General features: G+C 44.5%; 1 protein-coding gene across 1 annotated transcript in view; it reads left to right on the top strand.

Moving 5' to 3' along the window:
• The window catches only part of POLR3E (RNA polymerase III subunit E), a 32,040-nt gene that overhangs the window by 2,802 nt on the left and 11,368 nt on the right, over positions 1 to 17,870 (top strand). The window contains exons 2-17 of the mRNA XM_063314737.1: positions 756 to 837; positions 1,745 to 1,795; positions 1,885 to 1,962; positions 2,548 to 2,663; positions 3,278 to 3,360; positions 4,038 to 4,145; positions 6,088 to 6,137; positions 6,893 to 7,012; positions 7,724 to 7,809; positions 8,915 to 8,959; positions 9,708 to 9,799; positions 10,233 to 10,353; positions 13,912 to 13,993; positions 14,178 to 14,237; positions 15,882 to 16,039; positions 17,207 to 17,262. Coding sequence (XP_063170807.1) covers positions 802 to 837; positions 1,745 to 1,795; positions 1,885 to 1,962; positions 2,548 to 2,663; positions 3,278 to 3,360; positions 4,038 to 4,145; positions 6,088 to 6,137; positions 6,893 to 7,012; positions 7,724 to 7,809; positions 8,915 to 8,959; positions 9,708 to 9,799; positions 10,233 to 10,353; positions 13,912 to 13,993; positions 14,178 to 14,237; positions 15,882 to 16,039; positions 17,207 to 17,262 — 1,342 coding nt within the window. The 5' untranslated portion in view covers positions 756 to 801. The remainder of the gene's footprint in view (positions 1 to 755; positions 838 to 1,744; positions 1,796 to 1,884; positions 1,963 to 2,547; positions 2,664 to 3,277; positions 3,361 to 4,037; positions 4,146 to 6,087; positions 6,138 to 6,892; positions 7,013 to 7,723; positions 7,810 to 8,914; positions 8,960 to 9,707; positions 9,800 to 10,232; positions 10,354 to 13,911; positions 13,994 to 14,177; positions 14,238 to 15,881; positions 16,040 to 17,206; positions 17,263 to 17,870) is intronic.

Here is a 17,870-nt window from a genome sequence, read left to right as displayed (position 1 = left end):
AGAGATTTAAGCTGTTTTGATCATAGTTACTGATATTCATGCTTTGTTTAGAGCTGTGTTTCTCAACCTTAGCAACTTTAAGATGTGAACTTCAACATGCTGGCTGGGGAATTCTGGTAGTTGAAGTCCACACATCTTGAAGTTGCCAAGGTTGAGAAACACTTGCTTAGAGCTTAAAAGTGATGCTTAGTTTGTTAAAACAATATATTCAGTTATACCCAATGAAAGAATGATGCATTAGAAAACTATACGCTCTGTGACACTTGTAAATCCCTTGCTTATTCATTTCCATTTTATTCTTTATCCCCTTTTTTGTTCTCTTCCCTTGTTTGTTTATCTCCCTTCTCTAAAGTGTTCAGTAAAATGAAAATCCAAAATAAAAAAAGGAAATCAGGGTTTGGAGTAATGTGTGAATGAGTTTATTGAGTTGGAAATGACTGTTTTATTCTATCAATGTGATTATTTTCATTTCTGTTGCAGAGTGGCTGTTGTGTTAATAGTTTTATGCTGATCTGTGACCGAAATCAAATAAGCAAACAAAAGGCTAAGAAAGATAAGAGGTGAAGACAAAGGAATGAGAGAGGAACAGAATGATCTTTTCAACATTTCTTTCGCAAGAGGAGGAGGAGGAGGAGGAGGAGAAAATTTAAGAATAATGACGTTGTTGGTTACCTTTTATATTAACGCTTTGTTTGGAAGGAGACCAGTGATGTGATGAAGAGACCAGCAATGTGATGATTGTGTTTTTATTTCAGGTTACACTGAACAATACCCCGAGGCCAATTTTCTTTCAATGCTAGTATGGCAAATGAAGAAGATGACCCTATTATACAAGAGGTAAGTGGTGACCATGTTTTAAAACATCTTTAGGATCTACTGTAGCTTTTCCCCCCAATAGAAAACATGGTAAGTTTTTCTCTCAAATTATCAGCTAGATCTACACCCAAGTTTTCCTGCCCTGTGAACTGCACATCTGCATTTTGCTGTGAAAACTTAATATCCAGTCTAATTTCAGAGTGCAAAAAGTGCCAGGAAGGTTAAGCTCTAACTCAGCCTTTCTCAACCTTTTGACCCTGGAGGAACCCTTGAAATATTTTTCAGGCCTCGAGGAAGGAACCCCTGCCCATTCAGGCTCAAATATGGACCAGAAGTTACAAAATTATTCTATTAGTTTCATGGGTAGGCCTGTCTATATGCATTCACAGTGCTCTTCAACTAGAAATAAAGAATGAAACTTACCTCTTTCATGTGAAGTTGCCCGAATTTGAAATAATTTTTTAAATAAATTGTGATCTCTCAGGGAACCCCTAGGGACCTCTTGCGGAACCCGAGGGTGCCACAGAACCCTGGTTGAGAAAGCCTGATCTAACTGAAAAAAAGGGATGCTTTATCTTGGCAAATCCAGAGCTTCATGATTATATTCCAGCCTCTCTTGCAAGAGACTTCATTTTCAAACAAAGCATCATTTTCAAATGAAACACCTTTTTAGGGGTGATACCTTTCCAATTCCTGCTTCAATTACTATGCCAACCCCCCTTTTGCATTTTAGAAAGAAGGCTTGAAACCCACCATTATGTATTCCCTTCTTTTTATACCAATGCAGCATTTTTAATTGCTTTGTTCTGAATTATTCTTCTAAATTGTGATTTTTGGTGAGATGCCTTGCAAAGTCTTTGATTGAAATCAAAGATCTAGAAAGTAAATAAAAAATAACCTCAAATATGTCTTCTGTCTTTTTTGTTAGATTGATGTGTACCTGGCCAAAAGCCTGTCAGAAAAACTGTATCTATTCCAGGTATTTTTTTCATGCAAGTTTTTTTAAAAAGAAAAATAGCTGAAACAGTCTTTTAAAACTAACTCAGGTTGCATCTTGGTTTGTTGCAGTATCCTATTCGTCCAGCCTCGATGACCTATGATGATGTCACTCATCTCTCAGCGAAGATCAAACCGAAGCAACAAAAGGTTGGATGTAACTTTAAAACCTTTTTTTAAAAAAATTAAGAGCTTGTTTCAAAACTAAGATGAAGTTTTAATGGTGGAAACAACAGGTAGTCCTCGCTTAACGACCACAATTGGGACCTGAATTTTGGTTAAGTGAAGCTGTCATTAAGAGAATCTGACCTGATTTTACGACCTTTTTGTGGTGGACATTAAGCAAACCACGTGGTCATTAAGCGAATTACATGGCTCCCCATTGCTTGCCAGAAAGCAGCCGGGAAGGTTGAAAATGATCCCATGACCACCGGACGCTGCGACAGTCATAAATGCGAACTGGTTGCCAAGTGCCCAAATTGTAATCACATAACTGCAGGGACGCTGCAACAGTCAGAAGTGTGAGAACTGGTTGTAATTCTGGACCGTCACTAAACAAATGGTTGTTAAGTGAGCACTCCCTGTATCTGGCTAAACCTTTCCAGGAATCCGATTATTTCAGCCTGCCCAGGATGGTTTTCCCCAATACTCCACTCTTATTAGAGATTTTACTTTCTTGCTGGGATCAAATAGGGAATGGCACTCTGTTGAGCTGATCAATCTGTTGTTGCTCAGGTTGAACTGGAAATGGCCATTGACACTTCGAATTCCAACTACTGTCGCAGCAAAGGGGAGCAGATTGCCCTCAACGTAGACGGCACGTGTTCCGACGAAACCAGCACCTACTCCTCGTAAGCGTCGCCTTTTCATCGACGCCCGGTTTCAACTGGGTGGAATCCCATCTCCGTCAGGCTGTTTGTTGGCAGGTTAAAACAGCAGTAGCAGCAGCAGCAGACGCCATGTGCTTTATATTTGCACCTGGTTTTTATTTTTATTTTACTTTTGCCATCTGGTTTCCACTTTTTGGAGAAACGGGGTGAGATCTCAGCTGAGTGGCTCTTGAGGCAGTGGATGAAATCCTCACCGGGCTGATGGCATATACGTATTGGCGGCATAGGGTGGGAATTGCAGGACAACATCACTGGTGTGGATGATGTCCTTTTGGATTTCAGGGATAATTGGGAATGGCGGACACTCCCTCCCTCCAGCTGGCCTGCTAAGTCAAGGTTTTCTTTGGATACCTGGCCCCTAATGTTCAAGCCACCAAGCTCTGCTCTGTGGGACTTTCCAACGAAAGATGAAATGACCTTTAAAAAACTAATCAAAAGGGACATGGAGCCTGGGCATCCCCAAGGGAACGGCCTTTGGGCAGATTGTGCCCACAGACGTCACCTTGGGGATCGAGGGTGTTGAAAATGCACGCTCTTCCCCTTTAGTCTGAGGTCCTGTATTCCCTGTTTTGCAGGAAGCTGATGGACAAGCAAACTTTCTGCTCCTCACAGACCATCAGCAACATTTCACGATACGCAGCTGCTGTCTACAAAAAAGGTGAATGTTATGCCTGCCTTTTGGGGTTTCCAAAATACGCCATTTAAAAAAAACCCACAATCTTCTGAACTTGGGTGCAAAATTGGGTGCATTTCCATACCACCCAAGCTGGCAGCTGGGTTAATTCATAGGCTGGGTTTGCACAGGATCCTGAGCGGCTGAGTTTGTGTGAACCATCCAACCCCATCAGGATCTAACCACGCTTAGCGGGTGGTATGAATGCAGCCACTGAGTTTGCAGCCTTCCTGCTTGAGCAGAATTGTTTAAATGCAGCTAGCAGGAGGCTGAAATCTCTGCTTGTCCACTGCCCCCCAACTCGGTCTCCCCAAGGGCTGCCTATATTTAAATCAATGTTTCTCAGCCTCAGAAACCTTAAGATGTGCCTTCTTCAACTCCCAGAATTCCCCAGCCAGCCTTTCTTCCCAAAATCAGGAGCTTAAAATAATTAATTATAAAAAATAATTAAGATCCACACTTAATTTAAAAAGCCGGGAGGTTTATTCCAAGCTTCCCCACGCAAATGCTTCTAAGGCAGGGTTTCTCAACTGTGGAGACTTTAAGGTGTGTGGACATCAACTCCCAGAATTCCCAAGCCAGCTATTGGTTGGAGTCCACACATCTTAAAGTTCCAGTCTCTGCTGTTTCTCTTGTGAAAAAGCTCCTTTATTCTGTTGCAGGGGAACTCCACTTGACCCCGTTGCATGGGGTCTTGCAAATGCGCCCAAGTTTTGCCTACTTGGACAAAGCTGACGCAAAATACCGAGAACGCGAGGCTGCTAATGACCGTGAGTAGGACGCCGGATTCTCTCTCTTTGTGGCCGGGAAGATTGCCAACCTCCAGCCTTAAAATGGCCGGGTGTGTTTGAACCGGGATGGATTGCTCTTAATGCTTTGGGGCTGCAAAGCACGGTTAATAAGGTTTCTGGGCTGCACCTGAACTAACGGCTGATGACTTTTTGTGATGATGCATTGAGGGCTGCTTATTCAAGGCTGGGACCCTTCTAGAGGGCGTGGTGGACAGCCCGTGCTGGTTGAAGGTTTTAATTGCAAATTGCAATTGTCATGCAGAGAGGGCATGTTACAGACCCCGTCTGTAAAAGAGTTCCATCTGCCGGGGTCTCGGAAGTGAGCCTTCTCTGCAGTAGCTTCTGCCTTTTGGAACATCCTTCCCCCCGAGGTGAGACAGGCCCCCTTGCTCCTGGACTTTCATAAAGAACTAAAAACCTGGTTCTGTCATCAGGCATGGAGTGGGAAGGGGAACAGTCATTCGTGGGGACGGCTAGCGCCTTAGAAGGGCCTTTACACTCATGGACTGAGATACAACCTTAGCCATTGGGATGTTGTTGCGTGTTATATTTTATTGTCTATTTATATTTATATATTTATATTTGTTGTATTATACGGATATTGAATTTTAAATTTTGTTCTGTTGTAAAACCGCCCAGAGTCCCTCCTTGTAGTGGGAGATGGGCGGCGTTAAAAATTTGATAAATAAAATAACATAAACAAACAGATTGCATTCAGTGGCTGAATTCTGGCACTGTCACGATCTCAGGAGTGCCCGCCATTCATGTGAGGCATAATTGTGAGATTTTGTAATGATTGCCTATCCTGATATACTCAGACTCACAAGCAGATACTTAATGATATCTGATTTATTGGAAGAATAGTATGCAAATACAGAGAAAGCTGAGAATGACTAAAAGCGCGCCAAATACAAACTAAAAACCCTCGGCTCCCAACGTAATCCCTCCCCTCGCCCAACTGCAGCAACCACCCCCCTCCCAGGTGCTGTTCACCATTTTCCACACATCCTGGGAAAACAACCTTGAACACGAGATAACCCAAACACATTCCAACCCAGCAGCCAAGAGATAACAACTCCCCGAAGAGGAATCCTCCTCCCTCCTGAGATCAAACACGTATCAGGCAAAGGACATGCGAAACGTTACGATGTACCAGGAACATTGGAACAGTGAACATGACAGATTTTGGCACTCTTTCAAGAGCCTTGGCAACTCGGCTCGCTTGCAAGAAGAGCCTTGGATAGGGAAAAATCGATGATTCCCCAGTTCAGTCTCCCATCTTGGAAGCAACATGCTGGGGAGGAGCAACAGAAAGGAATTACAATTCACACACATCCAGCTTATTGGCTTTCCAAATTCAGCTAATTTCGCACTCTGGCTAAACAGGCTACAAGTAGTCCTCGACTTAGGACCACAATTAGGACCAGAACTTCCGTTGCTGAGCGAGGCGGTCATTAAGTGAGTCACACTAAGTTTTACAATTTTTTGCAGCAGTCGTTAAGTGATTCACTGCAGTTGTTAAGTGAATTACATGGTTGTTAAGTGAATCCAGCTTCCCCCATTGACTTTGCTTGTCAGAAGCTGCCTGGGAAGGTCGCAAATGGCGATCACCTGACCCTGGGATGCTGCAACCATTGTAAATCCATGCCAGTTGCCGAGTGCCTGAATTTTGATCACGTGACTGCAGGGATCCTACGATGGTCCTAAATGCAAGGAGCGGTTGCAATCACTGTTTTCAGTGCCATCGTAACTTCGAATGGTCACTAAACAAATGGTCATAAGTCGAGGACTGCCTGTATCTTCCTATATTTCCTTTGCAGTTGTGAAAATCCATCCAACGCGGTTGGTGTTCGTTCCCACTTGCAGAAAGCTTGACTGTCAAGATGCTTTAGGCTTAACATTCTCCTTTTTCTTATTGCAGATGGTGATTCATCCCAGGATGAAGCTGAGGAAGATGTCAAGCAAATCACGGTAGGTCAAGATGTTCTCAGACACCTCCCTAACTCCCAGGAGTATAAGAAGTTGCCCCCTTTTGGTTTCTTTTTGGGGGGGCGGTTACTTGCTTTTTAAAAATTACTATTACTTTGCTCTTCCAGTCTGCTGTATCTTTGGTGTGTTTTTTATATATATTTTGGTTCCTGGTGAATAGCTGCCCAGAGTTTTATGGGAATCATTTTGGCTTCAACACAGGTAGTCCTCACTTAACAACCATTTGTTTAGTGATGGTTCAAACTTACGATGGTGCTGGGAAAACTGACTTATCTCACACTTGTGACCGTCACAGCCTCCCCGTGGTCATATGATCAAGATTTGGGCACTTGGCAACCAGTTTGCTTTTATGACCGTTGCCACGTCCCCATGGTCACATGATCACCATTTTTGACCTTCCCAGCTAGCTTCTGGCAAGCAAAATCAATGGGGAACTGCATGATTCACTTAATGACCACATGGTTTGTTTAATGCCCACAGTGATTTGCTTAACAGCCACCACAAAAAGGTTGTAAAATCGGGTCGGATTTGCTTAATGACCACTTCACTTAGCAACCAAAATTCCAGTCCCAATTGTGGTTGTTAAGCGAGGACTACCTGTATCTCTCAATTCTTTATGTTCTTTGCTTGCTGTTGCAAAGGAGATTTCAGTTGTTTGGAAAATGGGGTCTTCACCCGCTCCCATCATGCTGGGAGTTTTGATCCCATCCCATAACAACAAGGGTGTCTTTTTTCAGGTGAGGTTCTCCCGCCCAGAGTCGGAGCAGGCCCGCCAACGGCGGGTTCAGTCTTACGAATTCCTGCAAAAAAGACAAGCAGAAGAACACTGGGTTCACCTCCATTATTACGGTTTGAAGGTAGGTCTACAGAGCTGTGTTCGTACAGCATGTTAAACTGTGGTTTGGTTAGCCGTAGTTTGTTGAATGATCTATAGTTGGCGGGGTTTGCGTAACAGTTTGGAGAGAATGGACTTTAAGGAGAAAAAGGTAGCAGTAAGTGGTTTGGCAGAGGGGGGAGAAAGGACCACAGTGGGTGGAGCCAGATCTCGAGGGTGGAGCCAAAATTTCTGATTTTTATCATGTTTTAGGGGGTGTTCTTGGTTTTTCTTAAAAGAAACAAATAACTTTGTGCCAGTTTGGGTGTGTTTTTCACTTCAACACGGCAAGAAACTGTGCTGGCCATTTTCAACACTCTCAAGCAGAGCTGGTTCTAGGGATGAGGAAAGGGGAATTTGAGGACCTTGCGTGGCATTGGGGCTACAAGTTGATGCTTCCTTCCTTTCTTACTTGAATACATATAGCTTCCTTCCTTCCTTCCTTCCTTCCTTGAATACATATAGCTTCCTTCCTTCCTTCCTTCCTTCCTTTGTAAAAAGCTCTGCTCCTTTTTCTGAATAGGAAAAAAGGGTTTAAGCTTAGCTCTTCAGCTCCTGCCAGTATATTTTCGTGCAATGGGCAGAGAATCCCAGCTGTTCCACTCCATGTTTTATTGGGCCTGAAATGGCCATTAAAGCTGGTGGAATCCATCCCTGGTGATGAACTTTGGGCTTCCCCTTCCATTTCTCCTAGGACAGCCGTTCTGAGCATGAGCGCCAGTATTTATTCAGTCAAGGTCACAGCATGGCTGGGAACACGGAATTAATTAAATCACCAAGGTAAGGAAAACATGGCTTTGGGCAGGAGCACGATAGGTCAGTATGGATCAACCTTTGCAGATGTGGTTTCTTCTGGCTGTTTTGGGGTTACACCTCCCAGGCTTTCCCATGATGGCAGTGCTAGCTGGGAATAATGGGAGGTGGTGTTCCAACATATCTGGGAAGCTCCAGAGAAGAGAAAGTTGGTTTCATGAATATGCTGTAATTTGAATTCATGCAACTAATAATGGACTGCTTTGATTACTGGCCAGGATCTTTGACAACTTACTTTCTCTGTAGCAAAATTAATTGACCAATCATCACAAGTTTGTGATGATTGATTGATTGATTGACAATTGACAAAATTAATTGACCCATCATCACAATCCATTGTTCCTTGTTTGAGAAATACGGTGAACTCTCAATTTAGTGGTTCTTGAGGCAGTGGATTTTGAACACCGCGGATGAAATTCCCATTGGATTGATGGCATTTATGGATTTATGGCGTAGGACGTGAATGAAATTGTTCCTTCAACTTCTAGAGTCTACAGATCTAACCATTGTTGGGTGAATATTCACACTTTAACCACTTGCAGATCTATTCATTGTTTGTCCTGCTATCCAAGCAACGTAATCTTTGAACTGACTGGTAGAATATAAGAATATCACTACCACTTCCATTCCCATCGCTCAAAAGCAATTTGACAATGATCCATGATTGTCAACATTATCCCTGATCTTACAGTGCTGCAAATAAGGAACAAAATCTACTCCCCCATCCTGAAAAGCTGTAGAATTCCCACAATAACAACAACAAATCCTTATCACATTCTACCAAGAGAAATTAAAAAATAAAGAAGGAAAAACCAACCACCCAGCCATTTGGAAGGGGAGAAGAGAAATAATAGGAATCATGTCCATTTCCCCCAGCTAAGGTCAGTTGGGCTACTCAGGAGGAGACACAGAGCTGTTGAGCCATCATTCCTCTTGCAGGAATATTGGCAGTATTGTTGCTTATAAAAACTCAGGTCAATATGCCCCACAGTTTATCCAGTTGATTGGCTTGGACAATTCTGATGGGTTGTCTTCTCAAGGCGAACCTGTATTCCTTCTTCTCTCTCCACAGTGAATACTTGATGATGCTGGTCCCACCAAGCGTACAGGAAGAGAAGTAAGTCACTTGGGATCTCTCCCATTCTCAGGGGAAAAACCTAAAATTATGTAACTTCTTAAACGTCCTTCGCTATGTATGACTGGTAGTTTAACCTTCTCCCCATCCTGAAGAATGGACCAGACTCACTTGGCCCCAGGTCCTTCACGGTTCCTTCTGAAGATGAGCCGTACAGGCTAGGTTTACATGGAATCACTAAGCTGGGATTTTTAACCATAGTTCGAGGCTACCATAGTGGCCTGCATTCAGTGCTAAGCCATGATGGGTGGGCTAGTCATGGCCTTTGCAACTCTCTCAGTGAAAGGTCTCCAAACTTCCTTGGATTTCCAAATTGTGTTGCCCCAACCATGGTGGGAGATGATGGGAGTTGTCATTGAGTGCATCTCACTGGTCATAAACTCCTTGGGGGTGGATGGGAACTGAGATGAACAGATTGGTGGTTTGCCGGAATCTGGCATATCTTCTTGGGTTAAATGTGTTGAAAACTGGGTTGCTTCTTCAGGGGCATCTGTGGGGACACAAGGAAAGAGTAAGGGACGGGTGCATGGTGACATCGTTGCATATATGGCTTGCACTGTATAATTTGGATGTGACCATCACCAAGTGTGTGTCATCACGGTGGGTTTGATAGATCCCAACGTCATCTCTATTTTCTCTTTGGAGTGTTTGTCTTGGAATATCCAGATCTCAGGATTCAATGTTGGTCAGTGGTTTACTTTTTTTAAAAAAATGTTTATTTTGCAAACAGGGAAAAGCCTGTAGCTCCAAGCAACGTGCTGTCTATGGCTCAGCTGAGGACACTCCCTTTGGCCGATCAGATTAAGATTTTGATGAAAAATGGTACGTTCTGTTATTTCTCTTCTTCCCCCCAAATTTTCCCTTAACTAGAGTATTTTGCCCGCTGAAGCAAGCAAGTGGGTCTGCGGTTAGTGGCAAAAGCTTGTAGGGTTCAAGGACTGGCCCATTATTGGGAACGGTATTTGTTACTGCCTTTGGGGGGAAGTTTTTCAACTTCCTATTCTAGCTCACGGGTTGTGATTTCCAAGTGGTCTCCCATCCAAGTATTAACCAGGATGCTTTGGTTGAGAATAGCCCCTCCTGGATTTGGCCCATGATGAATCCTGGGTTGGGTTCTTAGCATCAGGTCTTGATCAGCCCTTCCTGTTGCTCCCCGCTTTCCCTATTTTGCAGGGCTTGCTGGCTGGGGGATTATGGGTATTGTTGATTCCTGCTTTCTCAGGTGCTGATGGATCCCTGCTTTTTCCCTCTGCAGTGAAAGTAATTGCGTTTGCCAGTTTAATGAGCCTCTTGGCCTCCGGGACAGATCCGACTGCAGTTTTGCGAAGCATCCAGCAGGTGGCGCTGCTAGTCCAGGGGAACTGGGTGGTGAAAAGGTAAAAGAAAAAGTTTTATTTGATTGCATGGTGTCTTGCAGATTGCAGATTGGCCTGCAAATCCCTAAATTACCAGCCAGGGTGGGCCCTGTGGCTTCTGGGAGCCGTAGTCCAACAGGACAGCGAGGCTGTAATAAAATCCAGAGGTTCTCTACATGTACCACCCTGAAGGTGCTGGAGACTGGAAGTGTCGATTTATTGTCAAATTTATTTTTCAAATTTTTATAGCCACCCAGCTCACAGACAAGCAACTCTGGGTGGCTATATTGCTTTTTAACATTGATTTTAATGTTTCCATTTTATTCACTCGGAGAGGCTTATTCCCTGCATGCAGAAGGAAGTGGAAAATCATGCAAAACAGCAAACATCAGGAGACTCTCTTCCAACCACTTAAAAAAGTTATAATAAAATTATAATAATAAAAAAATAAAGTTCCCCACAACTTGGGGGTAGCTCAGCATCCAATCTCTTCTCCCCACTGTAAGAGCCAGGTGCAGCCCACCCTGTGGAGGGCAGATGACAAGGTTTGGGGTTTTGGAAAAGAAGCCAAAATAAAGGAGGCAGGGTTGGTGAGTAAAATCAGGCCTGGGGAGGCATTGGTTAAGGAAAAGTAAAAGTATACAAAAAAAAGAGAGAGAGAGAGAGAGAAAGAAAAAAAGTAAAAAGAAAGCATTATTATGCCTTCCCTACTTCTTTCTATCAAGTAATTACCATCTTACTCTTTTCCCTACGCTCTTTGGCCCTTTTTAATACCTAAATCATCAATTCAGTCTTTTCTTCTTTCAACAAAAAGTCCGTACAAGGGTTCCAGTCTTTCAAAAAAGTCTTTGTCGTTTTTTTCCCCAACCAGACTGGTCAGCTTTGCCATTTCAGCAGCTTCAGTTACTTTTATAATCCAGTCTTCCACTGTTAAGTATTTCATTACTTTTCCATCTATAAGCATACAATCACCTTTATGCAGTTATCACATACAATATTAATTTCCTATATTTCTTTTCTAATTCCACATCCATAAAACCCAATATACATAATTCTGGTTCAGAGAATTCAACTCTGGAACTCCCTGCCACAAGAAGGGCGAAGGGAGTATCAGGTTCAGTCAGAAGGAGATGATATAAATACCCACCTTGGTTCTAAGGGCAGGAAGGAAACGCCAAATGCCTAATCTGGTTATGAGCTTCCCAGAGGCATTGCGAAAACAGGAGCTGGGGCTAACGATATAGTCCAAGAGGGGGGGCCAAAAACATTGAAAAGGGCCCTTACAAATTCTGAAATCCATGTGTAACCAAAGGGTGTGTGTGCTTGGTGTTCTTTTAAACCTGGGAGGCTGCCTCAAGGTGGCTCACATTTTGCTTTGGAGCCTTGGTGTTGAGGATTAACTAAGTTATGGCCCTCGCTGCCTGGAGCAATGCTGGCTGATAAAATATGCTGGGCGTTCTGCTGAGAAAGTTGGCTTCAGATCTCTCTTGAATGCAAGGCTGGTTGAGAAACACTGGGAGAGAGAAACATTGGGGCAGAGTTGGAGGGGGAACGGTGTGCATGCCTCTAGGTTCCTGGTGGGGAAGCCCTCTCTTCCCATCTTTGGTGTAACGGTATGTGAGAAAGACCTTGGGAGACGGGGCGAAGAGATGCTGCCGAGGGAACGGTCAGATAAGAGAGGGCAGAGCCCACAGCTGCATAATGGGAGGAGAAAGCAACTCAGAGGGGTCCCTCCCTAACTTTTCAGGTTGTAAGGAGACGGGGGGAGATTTGTACTTTCAGACTTGCAAGATTCTGTTAAGTAGCCTTACAACAAAGTAGAATTAGCTCATCTGGTTGTATTTCCTGTTGGGTCTACCTGGGACGGCTGGAAGGAGTTGCACCACCCCGAACAGAAGCGGTGCACAACCTGGGGGTCCTCCTGGACTCCCGGCTCCTGTTCGAAGAGCAGGTGGCAGCTGTGGCCAGGAGGGCTTCTGCACAGCATTGTTTTGTGCGCTAGTTGCACCCCTTCCTGGACTGGGAGGCACTGCTCACTGTCACTGAAGCCTTAGTCGCCTCCTGAGTGGGCTACTGCAGTGTGCTCTACATGGGGCTGCCCTTGAAGACTGTCCGAAAGCTGCAGCTGGTGCAGAAGGCGGGAAACTGGGCAGTTATGGCTGCACCTCTGCACGCCCACGTTACACCTCTGTTTGCGAGTTGCGTTGCTTCTAGGTGGAATCTAAGGTTCTGGTTGTCACCTATATGGCCTTTTGTGGCGAGGGGCCGGATTACCTGTGGGATTTCTTCTCCTCAGTTGCTTCTCCATGCTCCACCAGGTCCAACAGCAGGCGCACGCTCCAGGTCCCCTCAGTTAAAGAATGCCATATTCGGAGTCCCTCTTCGGTGGGAGATGGGCGGCAGTATAAATTCAAGAAAGAAAGAAAGAAATATAAATAAATATAATGGGGCCTAGGAAGTGGGCCTTTTCTGTCTGCCCCCTGGAACTCCATTCTTCTGAGATGAGGTTGGCCCCAACCCGCCAGCCTTCCACAAGGAGTTGAAGACCTGGATGTGCTCCAGGGCATGGGGGTGAGGAGGCTGGACGGCCCGTGCATGGTTGTCCTGCTGCCTGGGGTTTATTCTCACTCTTCATTGTTGGTTCTTTACATTTTATGGATATTCTTTTTATTGTTTATGCTTGTGGGCCACCCAGAGTCTCATCTGTGAGACGGGTGGCTGGATCAATCAGTTTGGTTTAATGAATCAAAGTAGACGAACAAAATCAGAGCACTTCCTGCTAGATCAGTAGCATGCTGGAAATCTCTGCCTTCTACAGCGACCTTCTGGGTCAGTTCCCCTGGGATACCCCTTTCTCTACTTCTTTTAATTTAACTGTTCAACTCAGCCCGGGCAACTTTAGTCTGGCACCCTCCCAGGACTACGATGGGTCAGATGCATCTCGAGAGTCCAGCTGGAGGAAGCAGGATGGATTTCTACAGTCTACTAGCTTCTTCACCATTGCATTTTTTGAAAACATTAGCTTTTAGAGTCCCCGCTGACCTCGCTGGGCTGCGAAGGATCAGTTTTGCCCTTGGGAAGTCCTTCCAGCCTATAATACACAAATGTAAATGAATAAAAAGAATCCACTTCCTTAAAATGAAGTGGTGATTGATCAGAATATAGATGGATTGCATCTAATTCAATGTAGGATTGCAACTGAAGGAAGGACTGGCAGTGTAGTGCTGTTAGGTCCAAAAATACAGGCCAGATCCTAAAATGGCAGCCACAGCCCTCCACAATTAAATGAAAAGAAATCTTGCAGGAACCCCAAATCTCACGATATCTCAGTAAATCCAAATCTCAGGGAGATCACAAAAATCGTGCAAGATTTCAGACTTTTTTTAAAACTTGGGTGATGGTGCCCAAGGCTTAAAAAAGAATGCTAAAAATTAAATTTTAATCCATTTCATTACAAAGGCCTCTGGTTTACCTTTGGAATGCCTTTGCGTTGCAAGATGGGGCTGGGTCGGTGCCTGGAATTTTTGCCCTAGTTGCCAGGGGGGCACTGCAGCTAATAAATATTTATCTCCCCCACAGTGACATCCTTTACCCAAAAGATACGTCCAGCCCACACAGTGGCGTCCCAGCCGAAGTCCTTTGCCGAGGGAGGGACTTTGTTGTGAGTACCAAAACACCCAATGCTGGCTGGGGAATTCTGGGAGTTGAAGTCCACACGTCTTCGAGTGGCCAAGGTTGAGAAACGCTGGTTTAATGTCCTTTCTCTGAGGTCAGATTTTAATTTCCCCTCTTTGGGGAAAGGGTTGGGTAAGTACATCAGGTCTGATTGCTTCCTTCTTTTTCAGATCTGGAAGTTCACCCAGGATCGATGGGTGGTACGGAAAGAAATTGCAGCTGTAACAAAAGTAAGTTTCTTCATAGACCTTCGTTTTTATCAGGCTAGGTGATATTGCATCAACTGTGTTCTTCAAGGCAGGACTCCCCAAATTTTGCTTGTCGGCATTTCCCAACTGGGTCTCTTTCCAGAGGGATAGACCACTTCCCAGAATTCTCTGCAACGGCTGTGCTGGCTGGGGGATTCTGGGAATTGAAGTCCACACATCATCAGGCTGGTGGCCCAGATTTGATGACAGAGAAGGATCTAGGATGCATAAATTAGGACTGGAGATCCTATGGCCTTCTGCATGTTGCTAAATTGCATCGTGCCCAAGACTGGAGGACTGATCTGTTTTGTAGCATCCTGTGACAAGCAATCCAAGTTTGATTTATACTGTTTTAAAATGATAGTATCGCTAGCTCTTAGGGCAGGGTTCCTCAGCCAGGGTTCCATGGAGCCCTAGTATTCCACGAGAGGTCACTAGGGGTTCCCTGGGAGATCACAATTTATTAAAAAAGTTATTTCAAATTCGGGCAACTGCACATGAAAGAGGTAAGTTTCATTCTTTGTTTTCAGTTGACGAACGCTGTTCATGCATCTAGACGGGCTTACCCATGAAATGAATATAATCATTTTGCAACTTCTGGCCTATCTCTGAGCCTGAATGTGCAGGGGTTCCCTGAGGCCTGAGAAATATTTCAAGGTCTCCTCCAGGGTCAAAAGGTGGAGAAGGGCATAGAGTGATCTCTATATATTCTTAGAGATAGTAGTTAACTTGCTTTCACAGTAAGCAGCAAAGAGGGAACGCACGGAGGCTTCCCCATTAGAAATAAACTTTCCCACACTCCAGATCCTAGCTTGTCCTCCTTGGAGTCAAAACTTTCTCTGCCTCTTATTCTTAGTCCCATGGTGGAGTTGAAACTTGAAAAGGCAGAGCCAGACCTTTCGGAGAGGGCGTGCAATCACACAAGCGCCATTGCAAAAATTCCACTGATGAGTCTTTTTATTACTGCGGTGTTTGAAATGTGATTTGCACCCACACCCCAATACTGGAGAAGCAAATAAGCTTGCCTTTTTTAATATGTATATGTGTGTGTTCGTGCATGCACACATGCATATCTGAGCTCATAAACAAGTGGTAACAGGTTCCTCCTTGGAACGAGAGTTTGCATCTGTTAAGGCGTAGTCCAGTCTCCCGCTTTTCTCTTTGTCGGACCACGCCCCAACACTTGGGATGACCCTTATGCTCGTAAACGCCGTTGTCTTCTCTGTCCGATTAATTAGAACTGCAGCTAAATATTTGAAAGCAAGTTATAAATACACAGCTTGTGCAAAAGTTAGAAATGGACGTTTGCTGTATGGACCTCCTTTCACCGTCAGCTCTGTCCTCCCGACCTGATTTCATGCCGTTGGAAATCACTAGCGAAGCATTGCTAGTTTGGCAGCCCAGTTGGATTTGACCGTTTCCCCAAATGGAGAAGCCAACCCAGGGTGTTCGGTATGGAGGCTCAATAGATTTCCTTTCGTTCACCCTGCCCCAAGCCCGTTCTCTTAAACTTGGCTTCGCTCATCCAGTGATGCCGGTGCCCATAACAATATTTGTTTTGCAAAAAAACAGGCTAGCCCACCTCTTCTGAAAACAAGTTAAAAGGAATTTAATTTGTCTGTGCAGCTTGGCCCGGAAGATGTGAAAGATTTCCTGGAGCACGTCTCTTTCTTGAGGATAAACCAAGGGTGGGAATTCAAGCTCCGCTATGATGAAGATTTTGTAAAGAAGCATCCAGATGTGGTGCAGAGGCAAAAAATGCTTTGGATGGGTATTCAGGCCAAGTAAATAATTTACTTTACTTTCCCTTATTTTTTATTTTTTACAGCAGGGGGAGAAATAAAACAGAAAGAGGAGTATTAGTTTCCCTGCCACACTTTTTCCTGCAGTCTAGGATACTTGTTAATACAGATGGTCCTCAACTTATGACCATTTGTTTAGTGACCATTCAAAGTTATAATGGTGTTGGGAAAAGTGACTTGCGGCCAGTCCGCACGCTTAGGACCGCCACAGTGTCTCTGCAGTCACGTGAGCAAAATTCAGGCATTTGGCAACCAGCCTGGATTTACAACAGTTGCAGCATCCCAGAGTCACGTGATTGCCATTTGCAACCTTCCCAGCCAGCTTCTGGTAAGCAAAGTCAATGGGGGAAGCCAGATTTGTTTAATGACCACGTGATTCACTTAATGACCATGGCAGAAAGGTCATAAAATCAGGCATGACTCACTTAATGGCTACCTCACTTAGCAACAGAAGTTCCGGTCCCAACTGTGGTCATAAGTTAAGGACTACCTGTAAAAGTTTGGTCTAGTGGTTAAGGCACCAGGCTAGAATCCAGGAGGCTGTGAGTTCTAGTCCCACCTTAAGCATGAAAGCCAGCTGGGTGACTTTTGACCAGTCACTCTCTCAGCCCAGCCCACCTCACAAGGTTGTTGTTGTGGGGAAAATAGGAGGAGGAAGGAGTATTAGGTATGTCCCCCGCCTTGAGTTATTTATAAAAGTAATAAAGGCAGGATAAAAAATAAATAAATAAAACCAGATTGCAGGGGGTTGCTTTAAAAAACTGTCATGGCTCTGAAGCCAAAATGATGCACTGGAGCAGGTGTGTGTGTGTGCGCACACAGCAATAACTAGCATATCAGACTACCTTAAAGAAGCTGCCTCTTTCCCTATGTTCACACGGTAACTGCATTCTGCCAGGGAAAACGCATTTCAGTGAAGGAAGCGCCGGCAGTGTGCCTGATTGGTGGCCCCTGAACTTAAACATACCTTTTCCTGGGATTGCACCTCTACTGTGTGAGTCTGGGAAAACACACATTTTCCTGTAAGAGATGCTGACCCCAAAACACCTGTTCCACTTTGGATTTGAAGTGCTGCAGGTTCCTGGCGGTTGCTAACAAATCCGGTCAACATGCTTCCAGAGACGAGTTTTCCTTTCCTCTTATTTCCAGGCTGGAAAAAGTGTACAACCTGTCCAGAGAGCACCTGGCTTCAAAGAAACCAGCAGGTAAGGTGTTTGGAGAACCGGGGACACCTAGTTAGAAGGCAGCAAAAGGTCCCAGAAGGCTAAAACGATGTTTGCAGAGGCTGGATTTACTTAGATTTGATTAAATCTTTGGTCCGTCATGCTATTGTGGCCTCTTAGGCAATCATAGTTTAATAAAAACCATGGCTTACCACAGTGTAGTTTGCTTTTTTTTTTAATGCGTAAGACCTAGGAAGAAGTCATCATTGTTCCTAGGTGTGTAGCAGTGCCTGAACAATCCAAGAGCCATTTTGAATAAATGAAGGTCCTCAAAAGCAAAAACAAAAAAAAGCCTCTTGGATTTTTTTGGCAAGGCACTGATTGATGTCAGCCTTCCAGGTAGATCAGAGAGGAAGCAGGACCTGATGAGCTAATTCTACTTTATTGTAAGGCTACATTAACTGAATCTGGCACGTCTGAAAGGACAAATCTCCCGCCAGCTCTTTTTATAGCCTGGGAAGCTAGGGAGGGTCCCTTCTAAGTTTCTTCCTGTGCTTCGGTGGCCTGTTATGCAGCTGCGGGTTCTCCTGCCTTTTATCTGATCATTCCTTAGGCAGCATTTCTCTCCAGCTCCCAAGGTCATTCCCACA

This window comes from Candoia aspera, chromosome 14 (assembly GCF_035149785.1).
Source record: "Candoia aspera isolate rCanAsp1 chromosome 14, rCanAsp1.hap2, whole genome shotgun sequence".
Lineage (NCBI taxonomy): Eukaryota > Metazoa > Chordata > Lepidosauria > Squamata > Boidae > Candoia > Candoia aspera.
The sequence above is the reverse complement of the archived record's forward strand: the minus strand, read 5'-3'. Positions and strand labels throughout refer to the sequence as shown.